This window comes from Oncorhynchus kisutch, linkage group LG7 (assembly GCF_002021735.2).
Source record: "Oncorhynchus kisutch isolate 150728-3 linkage group LG7, Okis_V2, whole genome shotgun sequence".
NCBI classification, from domain to species: Eukaryota; Metazoa; Chordata; class Actinopteri; order Salmoniformes; family Salmonidae; genus Oncorhynchus; species Oncorhynchus kisutch.
The window spans coordinates 24,484,483-24,499,137 of NC_034180.2; the positions used below are offsets into that span (position 1 = coordinate 24,484,483).

Below are 14,655 nucleotides of genomic sequence, written 5' to 3' on the forward strand. Positions count from 1 at the left end.
ACATGAGGTGATGGCGGCGGATGAATGGCATGACAATAGCCTCTTGATCTCTGTGCATTAACATTGCCATCGATAAAATGCAATTGTGTTGGTTGTCTGTAGCTTATGTCTGCCCATACCATAACCCCACCATGGGGCACTCTGTTCACAATGCTGACATCAGCAAACCGCAAGCCCACAAGACACCATACACACTGTCTGCCATCTGCCCCGTACAGTTGAAACCGGCATTCACCGTGAATACCAAACTTTTCCAGCATGCTAGTGGCCATTGAAGGTTAACATTAACCCACTGATGTTGGTTACGATGCCGAACTGCAATCAGGTCAAGACCCTAGTGAGGACGACGAGCATGCAGATGAGCTTCTCTGCGACGGTTTCTGACGGTTTGTACAGAAATTCTTTGGTTGTGCAAACCCACAGTTTCATCACCTGTACGGGTGGCTGGTCTCAGATGATCTCGCAGTGGAAGAAGCAGGGTGTGGAGGTCCTGGCTGGCGTGGTTACACGTGATCTGCGGTTGTGAGGCCGGTTGGACATACTGCCAAATACTCTAAAACTACGTTTGAGGTGGATTATAGTAGACTAATTCAATCAAATCAAATTCTATTTGTCACATGCGCAGAATGTGTAAACCTTACAGTGAAATGCTTACTTACAAGCCCTAACAAAATGCAGTTAAGAAAATACCCCCCCAAAAAGTAAGAGATAAGAATAACAAATTATTAAAGAGCAGCAGTGAATAACAATAGTGGGGCTATATACAGGGGGTACCGGTACAGAGTCAATGTGCAGGGGGGACAATGCAAATAGTTTGGGTAGCCATTTGATTAGCAGTTCAGGATTCTTATGGCTTGGGGGTAGAAGCTATTTAGGAGCCTCTTGGACCTGCGTTCCGGTACCACTTGCCATGCAGTAGCAGAGAGAACAGTCTATGACTAGGACGGCTGGAGTCCTTGACAATTTTTAGGGCCTTCCTCTGAAACCGCCTGGTATAGGGGTCCTGGATGGCAGGAAGCTTGGCCCCGGAGATGTACTTGGCCGTACACACTACCCTCTGTAGTACCTTGCGGTTGGAGGCCGAGCAGTTGCCATACCAGGCAGTGATGCCACCTGTCAGGATACTCTCAAAGGTGCAGCTGTAAAACATTTTGAGGATCTGCCATGCCAAATCTTTTCAATCTCCTGAGGGGGAATAGGTTTGGTCGTGCCCTCTTCATGACTGTCTTGGTGTGCTTGGACCATGTTAGTTTGTTGGTGATGTGGACGCCAAGGAACTTGAAGCTCTCAAACTGCTCTACTACAGTCCCATCAATGAGAATGGGGGCGTGCCCGGTCCTCCTTTTCCTGTAGTCCACAATCATCTCCTTAGTTGAGGGAGAGGTTGTTGTCCTTGCACCACACGGTCAGGTCTCTGACCTCCTCCCTATAGACTGTCTCATCGTTGTCGGTGATCAGGCCTACCATTGTTCTGTCATCAGCAAACTTAATGATGGTGTTGGTGTCGTGCCTGGCCGTGCAGTCATGAGTGAACAGGGAGTACAGGAGGGGACTGAGCACGCACCCCTGAGGGGCCCCCGTGTTGAAGATTAGCGTGGCGGATGTGTTGTTACCTACCTTACTACCTGGGGGCGGCCCTTCAGGAAGTCCAGGATCCAGTTGCAGATGGAGGTGTTTAGTCCCAGGGTCCTTAGCTTAGTGATGAGCTTTGAGGGCACTATGGTGTTGAACGCTGTGCTGTATGTAGTCAATTAATAGCATTCTCACAAAGGTGTTCCTTTTGTCCAGGTGTGAAAGGGCAGTGTGGAGTACAATAGAGATTGCATCATCTGTGGATCTGTTCCATGTTTGCAAATTGGAGTGGGTCTAGGGTTTCTGGGATAATGGTGTTGATGTGAGCCATGAAAAGCCTTTCAAAGCATTTCATGGCGACAGACGTGAGTGCTATGAGTCGGTAGTCATTTAGGCAGGTTACCTTAGTGTTCTTGGGCACAGGGACTATGGTGGTCTGCTTGAAACATGTTGGTATTACAGACTCAGACAGGGAGAGGTTGAAAATGTCAATGAAGATACTTGCCAGCTGGTCAGCGCATGCTCGGAGTACACGTCCTGGTAATCCATCTGGCCCTGCGGCCTTGTGAATATTGACCTGTTTAAAGGTCTTACATCGGCTGCGGAGAGTGTGATCACACAGTCTTCCGGAACAGCAGATGCTCTCATGCATGTTTCAGTGTTACTTGCCTCGAAGCGAGCATAGACGTTATTTAGCACATCTGGTAGGCTTGTGTCACTGGGCAGCTCTCGGCTGCGCTTCCCTTTGTAGTCTGTAATAGTTTGCAGGACATACCACATCCGACGAGCGCCGGAGCCGGTGTAGTATGATTCGATCTTAGTCCTGTATTGACGCTTTGCCTGTTTGATGGTGTGTCGGAGGGAATAGTGGGATTTCTTATAAGCTTCTGGGTTAGAGTCCCACTCCTTGAAAGTGGCAGCTCTAGCCTATAGCTCAGTGCAAATATTGCCTGTAATTCATGGCTTCTGGTTGGGGTATGTATGTGACTGTATGTATGTACAGTCACTGTGGGGACGACGTCCTCGATGCACTTATTGATAGTGACTGATGTGGTGTACTCCTCAATGCCGTCGGAAGAATCCCTGAACATAGTCCAGTCTGTGCTAGCAAAACAGTCCTGTAGGTTAGCATCGGCTTAATCTGACCACTTTTTTTATAGACCCAGGTCACTGGTGCTTCCTGCTTAAATTTTTGCTTGTAAGCAGGAATCAGGAGGATAGAATTATGGTCAGATTTGCCAAATGGAGGGCGAATTTTTCCCCCTCTGGTTGCACACATTTAACATGCTGATAGAAATTAAAGTCCCCGTTCACTAGGAGCGCCACCTCTGTATGAACATTCAAATCTCTGGCAAGAGCTCTGGTGGACAGCCCTGCAGTCAGCATGCCAATTGCATGCTCCCTCAAAACTTGAGACATCTGTGGCATTGTGTTGTGTGACAAAATTGCTCATTTTAGAGTGGCCTTATATTGTCCACAGCACAAGGTGCACCTGTGTAATGATCATGCCATTTAATCAGCTTCTTGATATGCTAAGGAGAAATGCTCACGAACAGGGATGTAAACAAATTTGTGCACAACATTTGAGAGAAATATGCTTTTTGTGCATATGGAAAATTTCAGGGATCTTTTATTTCAGCTCATGAAACATGGGACCAAGACTTTACATGTTGCGTTTATATTTTTGTTCAGTATAGTTTTCCTACAAAACAGAGAGGAAATACCACAAAACTACTGCAATCAATCTCCCAGTGAGGCCACTAAATCACCAATTTAGTTTTGCATTTAGCATCTAGCCTAAACTTAGCTACCTAGCTTGTGATCTGTCTGATGAGGCAACCAATGTTATTTCTATGTGTGAACAGTATGGTCTCACCGAGCTGGCTGAGGTCCAGCAGATTCCAGTGCATGCCAGTGGGGCAGCTGGTGGAGAGGGTGCGGATGTGGACACGGCCGTGGTGGTCCAGTCCCCACAGGGCATCGCGGCAGGCAGTGAGCTGCACCATCTCTATGTCCTGGGGCAGCTGGACCGTGGTGGGGTGCATCTGACCATCCTGGTCCCAAACACAGAACAGGTCTTTCCTGCTCTGGCCCAGCCACAGGAAGCTCCCTGCAGAGACAGAGAGATACAAACACAGTCACATGTTGGTGATGTAATACACAGAGAGACACAGATAACATGTAATGTAAATGTAATGTCAAAGGAGTGGTCTTCTTTATTTCTGTCCATTTATTTGAAATGGGTTGTTGCCATAAGGTGGAGGGATGATAGTAATAATGTTATGTGTTCACAAAGAGTGGTTATCAATCTACCTTCTTTACTGAGTAAAGCTGAGGAGTAGACGAAGGCCCACTTCGTGGCAGAGACGGTTCCTCTGGGTACGACACCCTGCCAGAAAGTGCCTGTGGTGTCACAAAACATCACTGTCACACTAAACACCCTGCAGTATTATCACAAAAGTCACTGTTCATCTCACTGCCTTAACACACGTTGACCTTTGAGAAGGTGTCAGTAAAGAAACGCAAATCGTTTTTGCCTTAAAGCCCGTTCAGATAGAACAGCCGACATAAGGAGAGAAAAGATGACATTTGTGTTGTATAACAGCTGACCAAAGACGGGGAATTCAGATCAAAAATATAGGACGCACGGTTGAGACCGTATCTACGGTAAAGGTGCCTCTTTGCAAGGATGTGATGAAACTTTGAGAAAAAGTTGCCGCTTGTTGTAGCAAATGAATTTGTTCTTAACTGACTTGCCTAGTTAAATAAAGGTTAAATAGAAATTATATTTAAAAAACCGTGTTGAAGAAAATAGTGCTGTAGAAAACGAGTATTATGAAATATATGCACCAGAAACCAGGCACACTTTGCAACTTGTCAGAGAAATATCAGCAAGCTAGGGTATCTAACTGTAGCAAAATAGCTAGTTAGCCTGCTTGGCTAAACACAGAACATCAGCTCACTGTACATATATTTATGTTAATATTATTCATTCCTTTACACTTGTGTGTATAAGGTAGTTGTTGTGAAATTGTTCGATTACTTGTTAGATATTACTGCACGGTCGGAACTAGAAGCACAAGCATTTCGCTACACTCGCATTAACATCTGCTAACCATGTGTATGTGACCAATAAAATTTGATTTGATTTCTTATTTAAAAGGACCCGTCTCGTTTCAAGTATTTTGCTAAGATTTGACATGTTGAATATTGAAAACTCCAGCAGCTGACATGACACATTCTAAAACTACACCACTCAGAGTTCTAAAACTGCTTAAAACCATCTAGTCTCGTCTTGACTGGCTGTTGTACCTGAACTGGGCTGAAGGCTTAGCTGATGAAGTTCTGTGTTTCTATGGAATGTGGTTATGTCATCAAGGGCTCTCCATAAATTGCATTTTAATGCAGAAAACAACAATTAAAATGGCTCCTGACTGAACATCTGCGTTAACCCACCAAGCTTAAGCCTAGGCATTAGCTTGGTGAGTTAACAAAAAAGTATTGAGGTCTAATTACAAACCGCTGAGGCTGCCTTTGGCGACATGGAAGTCGTTCCTGCCAGATGCAATCCAGACGCCAGTGGTGTTGGAAGAGACCAGGCTGGGCTGGCACTGGGACTGCTGGGAGAGGAAGGCCACGCGGAGGCATTCTGCCACCCGCTCCACCGGGGCCTTGGTGGCCGTGGCCACGTTTTGAGTGGCCTGGATCAGCGTCTGGAACAGACTGCCCTGGTCAAACACCACATAGTCTGTGATGCTCACCTGAGGGAGGGAACAAAAGGCCAGAAATAGATAAGCATTAGAAGGTGTGCCAGTTATCTCGGGGTGAAGTCTGTAATGCAACCCCTTTGACTTAAAAAAAAATAGACATTCTTAAAAAACGATCGAAGTGCAAAATAGAGGACTGATGGAAATTATGGGTGTGAATAGGGCTGTTGCGGTGACTGTATTACCGCCACACCGGCGGTCACGAGTCATGAAGGCAGTCAAATTCCACATGACCATTTAGTCGCGGTAATTAGGCTTCTCCAAGCTCTGATGCTGCTGCTGGTCATTATAGTAGCCTACCAAACTTGCTAACTGCCTGGTACTCAGCACTTTATTGTTCCTCTAATCACTCTGACATCAATGCAAATGCTTTGATAATCTAACCAAACACACTTCATGAGAGCCCATGAGCTCATTTCAATAGGTTATGCAACAGTGCAAGAAAAAAGGGTGATGGCCTCTACTAAAAATAGCAGAATCAGCTTTCTATAGGCTAGGCCTCCTATATTTATTTCTCAACTCTATAAAGCACATTGCTTATATTTACAACAGGTGTATAGCCTAACTGGCTGGCATGAAAATAAACCACGGGGAAAAGCATCCTCCATTCGCTATTTAAGTACATACATTTTTTTCCCGATGCCCCTGTTTCGAGACATGTACATGATAATGGTCCATTCCAAAACAAAACAAATGTCACACATACATTTGAAGTCGGATGTTTATATACACCTTGGCCAAATACATTTAAACTCAGTTTTTCACCATTTCTGACATTTAATCCTAGTAAACATTCCCTGTTTTAGGTCAGTTACGATCACCACTTTATTTTAAGAATGTGAAATGTCAGAATAATTAGTAGAGAGAATGAATTATTTCTGCATATTTTCCACTACATTCCCAGTGGGTCAGAAGTTTACATACAACTCAATTAGTATTTGGTAGCATTGCCTTTAAATAGTTTAACTTGGGTAAAACGTTTTGGGTAGCCTTCCACAACCTTCCCACAATAAGTTGGGTGAATTTTGTCCCATTCCTCCTGACAGAGCTGGTGTAACTGAGTCAGGTTTGTTGGCCTCCTTGCTAGAACACACTTTTTCAGTTCTGTCCACAAAGTTTCTATAGGATTGAGGGCTTTTCAGGGCTTTGTGATGGCCACTCCAATACCTTGACTTTGTTGTCCTTAAGCCATTTTGACGCAACTTTGGAAGTATACTTGGGGTCATTGTCCATTTGGAAGACCCATTTGCAACCAAGCTTTAACTTCCTGACTGATGTCTTCAGATGTTGCTTCAATATATCCACATAATTTTCTTTCCCCATGATGACATCTATTTTGTGAAGTGCACCAGTCCCTCCTGCAGCAAAGCACCCCCACAACATGATGCTGCCACCCCCGTGCTTCACGGTTGGGATGGTGTTCTTCAGCTTGGAAGCCTCCCCCTTTCCCCTCCAAACTTAACGACGGTCATTAAGGCCAAACTGTTCTATTTTTGTTTCATCAGACCAGAGGACATTTCTCCAAAAAGTATGATCTTTGTCCCCATGTGCAGTTGCAAACCGTAGTCTGGCTTTTTAATGTCAGTTTTGGAGCAGTGGCTTCTTCCTTGCTGAGTGTCCTTTCAGGTTATGTCGATATAGGACTCGTTTTACTGGATATAGACACTTTTGTACACATTTCCTCCATCATCTTCACAAGGTCCTTTGCTGTTGTTCTGGGATTGATTTGCACTTTTAACACCAAAGTACGTTCATCTCTAGGAGACAGGACGCGTCTCCTTCCTGTGCAGTATGATGGCTGTCTGGTCCCATGGTGTTTATACTGGCTTACTATTGTTTGTACAGATTAAAGTGGTACCTTCAGGTGTTTGGAAATTGCTCCCAAGGATGAACCAGACATGGAGGTCTACAATTTCTTTTCTGAGGTCTTAGCTGATTTCTTTTGATTTTCCCATGATGTCAAGCAAAGGGGCACTGAGTTTGAAGGTAGGCTTGAAATACATCCACAGGTACACCTCCAATTGACTCGAATGATGTCAATTAGCCTATCAGAAGCTTCTAAAGCCATGACATCATTTTCTGGAACTTTCCAAGCTGGCACAGTCAACTTAGTGTATATAAACTTCTGACACACTGGAATTGTGATACAGTGAATTATAAGTGAAATAATCTGTCTGTAAACAATTGTTGGAAACATTTCTTGTGTCATGCACAAAGTAGATGTCCTAACCGACTTGCCAAAACTATAGTTTGTTAACAAGAAATTTGTGGAGTGGTTGAAAAACAAGTTTTAATGACTCCAACCTAAGTGTATGTAAACCTCCGACTTCAACTGTATATTATTTAGTATACAGTGCCTTGCAAAAGTATTCGGCCCCCTTGAACTTTGCGACCTTTTGCCACATTTCAGGCTTCAAACAAAGATATAAAACTGTATTTTTTTGTGAAGAATCAACAACAAGTGGGACACAATCATGAAGTGGAACGACATTTATTGGATATTTCAAACTTTTTTAACAAATCAAAAACTGAAAAATTGGGCGTGCAAAATTATTCAGCCCCTTTACTTTCAGTGCAGCAAACTCTCTCCAGAAGTTCAGTGAGGATCTCTGAATGATCCAATGTTGACCTAAATGACTAATGATGATAAATACATTCCACCCGTGTGTAATCAAGTCTCCGTATAAATGCACCTGCACTGTGATAGTCTCAGAGGTCCGTTAAAATGAAAATGTGGCAAAAGGTCGCAAAGTTCAAGGGGGCCGAATACTTTCGCAAGGCACTGTATGTAAAGACAAGATTAAACCAATAATAGTCGTATGGGTGACAAAATTAGCCTACCACTTGTGAATGATATATTATCACTTGTGAATGACGCCCAGCATCATGCCTATAGAAACAAAGCTTTTTTTTGCGACTTGTTTGAAACATAGTAGCACACCTCATGTAGCCTAGCCCAAAGGCCTAGATGTTTTAAAAGGTTTGTATCACAACTAAAGTGGCCAATTAAGCACATGCATGCGCTTCACATGGGGTGTAGAACCTAACTGGCATATATAAGCAGCGTGTGAGTTTCAAGATTGGAGAAGATCATTTTCACCATAAAAATGCAGCTTTATAATAAAAGCATTATAGCCTACTACCATGTGGGCATTGCTGCGCTTATAATGTGAAGAAATAGCCTAACATGTGTTGCAAAATAAATGTACAAATACATGTCATTCAATTATTGCGCACACACACTGCTCGCGAGTGTCTGTGTAGCCAAGCGCTAAAATAGAACTTGGATACGTACAGCCTGTGGAAAAAACAAAGCAGAGCTCATGCCTTTCAAGCAACTCAATTCATCATTAGAGTCTCGTCACGCAGCCATACAATGTATTAAAAATCAAAACATATAGCCCAACATTTGTAGATCAATTAAAGTTACATGAATAACTCTAAAGTAAGCATATTTCCGCTCAACACAGAATATCCCTCAAATCGTTTGGGGAAAATATTTATATTTGTTCAATTGGATTCTTCATACTATAAAATAATACCACGGAATTATAAGTAAATCTTGTCTGCTACAGCCATTTGACATAGCCACATCAGTACCTAACATAAGGACAACTCAGAGTATGCTATTCTGTTCTTCTGAAATAGACTACATGTTCTTCATATCATGTTTCTATAGACCTGTCTACAATAAATAATGGATTTATTGTGAAGCTGCAGGCTATATTACATGAATTTATTAGACTTTAAAAAAAAATCCTTGTATGATATGTGTGGAAGCCAGGAGATGCGAAATGTGTTTATGTTAATTAACAGTCAATTACTGTGAGACCGACAGTTATTTGCTTGACAATCGCCAGCTGACAAAGTTTCGTGACCGCCACAGCCCTAGCACTGTGTGGGTAACATTGGATACCAACCTGCCACCAGTGGTCATCGTCCCCCTGGGGCTTTTTGGCAGTGACTCCAGTCCTGAACCACAGACTTCCACCGGTGTCCAGAGCCCAGGCCGTGTTGTTCTCTCCCAGGGCTATACAGATGGGCTCCAGACCTTGACTCTCACTTTGAAAGGAGGAAAAACACACACACACAAATACGTGATGATTAGCAAAGAAAGCATAGCCAACATTGCCTGAGTCCTGAAGACGTGCATTAGCTCCCTTTAACTCAGCAAGCTAACGCAGTCTTTTGGTATGCAGGAGAGCTGGATTTTAACCCAGGTTGGTCATACTAACTCAACTTTCACTGTTACTAGGCCTGTATGACACACATCTTCCTTCCTCTTTTCAAAAGAGGTGAAAGAGTCATTGTTGGATTACAATTCAATAGAACAAACACATGACAACCCGTATGAGTTTCACGAGAAGCAAGCATAGCTAACTCAACTATCACTGTTACTGGGGTCTATGACACACAGAAAAGGTTCTACCTGATTTTGTCGTACTTCCACATTTCCCCCTCAGAGCAGTAGCTGCTGAGGCCTTCTCTGTAGAAGACGGCCCTGTGTTCACTGAGGGCCCATACCACCCCGCCCCGTGCTGCGATCTGGGTCATTGGGCACGGGCAGTCCACCTTCACAGCCCGCGCACATGGACGGTCCACACTCAACCCTGCAGGATAGGACCAAGACCACAGTAAGGGATTAGTCTGTGAGTTAGTGCATTTGTTGTGTTTTTTTTTGTGAGTGAGTGAGTGAGTGAGTGAGTGAGTGAGTGAGTGAGTGAGTGAGTGAGTGAGTGAGTGAGTGAGTGAGTGAGTGAGTGAGTGTCTGTATGTAAACAGAATGGTAATCATGCCAAGTCTAGACTACTATTTTTCTATTTTATTCAACCTATATTTAACTAGGCAAGTCAGTTAAGAACAAATTCTTATTTACAATGACAGCCTACCAAAAGGCAAAAGGCCTCATGCGGGAACGGGTGCTGGGATTAAAAATAAATATATATAAATATAGGACAAAACACACATAACGACAAGACAACACAACACTACATAAAGAGAGACCTAACACAACAACATATCAAGGCAGCAACACATGACAACACAGGATAGTAGCAACACAACATGGTAGCAGCACAAAACATGGTACAAACAATATTGGGCACAGACAACAGCACAAAGGGCAAGAAGGTTGAGACAACAATACATCATGTAAAGCAGCCACAACTGTCAGTAAGAGTGTCCATGATTTTTTTTTATACCTTTATTTAACCAGGCAAGTCAGTTAAGAACACATTCTTATTTTCAATGACGGCCTGGGAACAGTGGGTTAACTGCCTGTTCAGGGGCAGAACGACAGATTTGTACCTTGTCAGCTCGGGGGTTTTGAACTCACAACCTTCCGGTTACTAGTCCAACGCTCTAACCACTAGGCTACCCTGCCGCCCCTTGTTGTAGCTGCTGTAGATTGTAGATTGAGTCTTTGAATGAAGAGATTGAGATAAAACTGTCCAGTTTGACTGATTGTTGCAGCTCATTCCAATCGCTAGATGCAGCGAACTGAAAAGACGAGCGACCCAGGGATGTGTGTTCTTTGGGGCCCTTTAACAGAATGTGACTGGCAAAACGGGTGTTGTATGTAAAGGATGAGGGCTGCAGTAGATCTCAGATAGGGGGGAGTGAGGCCTAAGAGGGTTTTATAAATAAGCATCAACCAGTTGGTCTTGCAACAGGTATACAGAGATGACCAGTTTACAGAGGAGTATAGAGTGCAGTGATGTGTCCTATAAGAAGCATTGGTGGCAAATCTGATGACCGAATAGTAAAGAACATCTAGCCATATTACCAATATAACAGTCTCCCATTAGTTTACCATATCTAATTGAAATTAAATGTGCCACTAGAAATTACAAGCCTGCAGCAACACTATGCCCACCAATCACTAATCTTCAATTTCTTTGATGTCGGTCTCCAAAGTGTATATTTATCTCGTTGCCACCACCCAATTTCTGTGACAAATCCTGCCCATTTCAGAGGGTTTCTCTGAGGCTAGACAGAGGCAGACATACACAGCATGTAATGTAATGAACAGGCCTCTGTGTCTGTTGGCTCTGGATGTGTCAGAACAGCTGCTAGAGTCATGCTTCATGTACAACTGACATCCTTACACAACCAGGGAAATAATATTACTCGTCTTGACCAGCAGGGTTAGCGGTGTTGTTCACAAGCCATCATAATACAAGGGACAGATATGATTTTGTAATGTTTGGAATTTATTCGTCTTCATTATTCTCATCCCAAATATGGCATCTATACAGCACTATGATTACCTCTAAACTAATTTAGCCAGTGACTGATGATACTATTTATTATGGAGCCTAAACAGCTCCATCTAATGGCCAATTGGTTAATTGCAGGAACTTATTTGCCGGCTTGAGACTGCCAATGAACAGGGTCATGATGTAATTCTTTATGCCCTGAGGCCACCTGCTGCTGAAACCCTGAAGTCTTGTTTCAAATGGAGGAGTGAATTGAATAGTCCATGAACAAATCTTACATTTAAAATAAAGTCAAATGGTTTGTAACAAAAACCATATTATAGAAACTTCCTGTGAGCACCTTTTCTATGCAGCAATGAATTTGCTAAATGTAGTGGCAGATTTCTTCATCTTTACTCCATAGCGGAATGAGCAAGGGGAAGTCAGGTAGCCCAGCGGTTAGAGAGGCAAGACAGCAAGCGGAGGGTCGAATCCCGGCTTCGATTGGAAAAGTCTGTCGAGAGTTGAGCTGGCAACTGAAGGGTTTCTGGTTTCAAACCCTAGATGCCATTGCCTGCCGTTGTAACCCCCCGGGCGCCCAGCGTGGTAGCTCCCCGCACCTCTCCAAAAACATGTATGTGTGTCTTTCGGGGGGGGTTGGGTTAAAAGAGGAGGTCAAATTTCAGATGAACCCTGTAATGTGGTTTGACCAATAAAGTGATCTTATTCTTAAAGCAGATAGTAAAGAAGAACAAGACTCATGAGTATAATCACAAACTCCTTCCCTGTGGTTAACTATCTCACCTGTCTGCAGGTAGAGGTCTCCGCTGGTATGGATGATCCAGGCTGTGTCTTCACTAAGCGCCACAAAGGCAGAATCCTCCAGGGCTTTGTACCAGTGCCTCTTGCCTTTGATGGTGACTTTACCACATGCATACGCTGTCATGGTCTTCTGTTCCACCTTCCATAATAGGGACCCTGAAATGAAATCAGACTTCAATGTAACAGCCATGACAAACCACTAGTATTTACATCCAAAGGAGAAATCTTGGGTATTGAACTTACCAACTCCCAAAAGTACCAACACATTGAATGCTCATCTTAAATAGAGGCAACAACAATGTAGACCAGGTACCACAGTACCTTCTATCTATAACGCATAATACAGAGATACTGTGAATAAAAGTGTCTGGCGCTAAATTATAATATTTTAGACATCCTCACCTGAAGGTGACAGTGCCACCTGCTGCACGTTCTCCTCAAACTTCTGCCAGCTCAGCCCCCCATCTGGGAGAGCACTGCAGTACAGGCCTCCTTTAAAGTCCAGGCACCAGATGTATCGGTCAGTCACCACCAGGTTCAGAATGCCACAGCCTGGCCCTGTGTAGCCCATCCAGCTCTCTGCTAACTACAGAGGAGACGAGAGGAGAGAGGGTTCAACCAGGGGCAGAACTGTTGGTATTGGTGATGAACAACATTCTATGGTGAAAACTATCCAACCGTTTAACAACAATCAAATGAGTCAATGCTTCTATTTTGATGTGACACTACTAGTCATATAGTGTCAGAATGAAACTGAATGCAATGTACTGTAGCAGCACACACACTGAGGAAGGAAGCAGAAACATCACACAACATGTTGTGTGTTATATTACTGTCTTGTCTTGGTCCTGCTGTCCGATGTTGGAGCCCTGGAGGTTGAGGGCGTTGAGGCCGTCTCCAAGGCTGACACTGGAGGCTGAGTACGGGGCTCCCTGGGCAGCATAGATGTCCTCCTCGTCACTGGAGGGGCACTGCTCAGGCTCCCGGGAATAACACATCTGATCAACACAGCTAGGAGGCTCCAGATGGTGCGGGTCGTCCTGGTCCTCAGAGTCATCCGGTCCAATGAGGGGGCTCAGGAAGTCATCCTCCTGCTCCTCAGTGGGGTCCTGGTCCTCTGAGGTCTGCATGTAGGCAAAGGTGCACTCCAGTAGAAGGTCTACATCTGGGGTAGGAGCCTCTCCCTGTTTGTTCGTGGCCGAGGGGCCGTGGCCGTTCTCTGGGTAGGACTGACACTCCATGTCCTGGAAAGGCAGGGACGCGGGGCAGGAAGGAGGCCGAGTCCCAGGGGGTTGAGTCTGAGGGTCCTGTCCCTTGGCACCACCCTGGCTCTGAGCTCCAGAGTTATTTAGTTCTGGGGAACCTCCACTGATGGATCCCTCCTGGTCTGGGGATCCGCTGCTCCTGCTCTGTAGGTCCAGACTGCTGCACATGAGACTGGTGTGGTCGGAGGCGGATGGGGGCTCACTCATAGGGGTGCTGGCCCCCCCGTCGCTGCCCCCTCCTCCATCCTGACTGCAAATGCTCTCGGACCAGCTGTTGTGCTGCTCACAGATGCGGTTTCCACTTTCTGTAGAGAGAAAAAGAGAGAACATAGCCGAAATTAAGTTTCAACATTAATGTATTGAATCCAGACTCATATGGAAAAGGTAAATTCTAAGACAAGCAATGAACTTTTTTAAAGCTATCAAAATGCTAATTAGAGCCATGTTGGAACATTTTGTGATCAACCAGAGCAAAGAACACTAGACCTCAAAGTTTTCTTGGCCCTTTGTTGAAAATCAGAGCCTTACCAAATTGGTTACTACTGCCACTCACCTTGTCTCCTCCTCTTTGCCTTTTTCTTGACTTTAATGGCCTTGACCACCAGCTCCTGCTGGAAGTCCTCCTGGTTGATGGCACTGTAGCGGCTGGAGGAGAGGTCCGACTGCTCCGTGGTGGTTGGGGTGGAGAGCATCATGCCCTGAACGCTATCCCAGGATGTTATGGAGCTGCTGCGGCTACGAGACTCACTCGTGCCCCCTACACTGGCCCCTCTCTGGTGGCTCAGTCGCTCCCCCACCTCAGGCCTCTCCACCAGGGCTACGGCCTCCCCCGCCTCGGGGTTGTCACTCAGCTGGTCCTGCTCTAGAACTTCCTCTACCTCTTCCACCTCCTCATCCACCAGCCTCTCCCCGTGCTCTGTGATGATGGCCATGGTCCTGATAGGCTGGGCTGTCTCCACGGAGCCGGTGGGCGGGAGCAGGATGGTGGGAGTGGTCAGGGGAGAGGTCAAACGGAAGGACAACTCAGAAACT

General features: G+C 44.8%; 1 protein-coding gene across 2 annotated transcripts in view; it reads right to left on the reverse strand.

Annotated features, from left to right (window-relative positions):
• The window catches only part of tecpr2 (tectonin beta-propeller repeat containing 2), a 35,331-nt gene that overhangs the window by 14,805 nt on the left and 5,871 nt on the right, over positions 1–14,655 (reverse strand). For both annotated transcript variants that reach the window (XM_020487779.2, XM_020487778.2), the window contains exons 8-16: positions 14,177–14,653; positions 13,192–13,928; positions 12,761–12,944; positions 12,341–12,514; positions 9,769–9,949; positions 9,260–9,401; positions 5,093–5,333; positions 3,886–3,975; positions 3,449–3,682 (exon numbers count right to left, since the gene is read on the reverse strand). In XM_020487779.2, the coding sequence (XP_020343368.1) occupies positions 3,449–3,682; positions 3,886–3,975; positions 5,093–5,333; positions 9,260–9,401; positions 9,769–9,949; positions 12,341–12,514; positions 12,761–12,944; positions 13,192–13,928; positions 14,177–14,653 (2,460 nt within the window). The remainder of the gene's footprint in view (positions 1–3,448; positions 3,683–3,885; positions 3,976–5,092; positions 5,334–9,259; positions 9,402–9,768; positions 9,950–12,340; positions 12,515–12,760; positions 12,945–13,191; positions 13,929–14,176; positions 14,654–14,655) is intronic.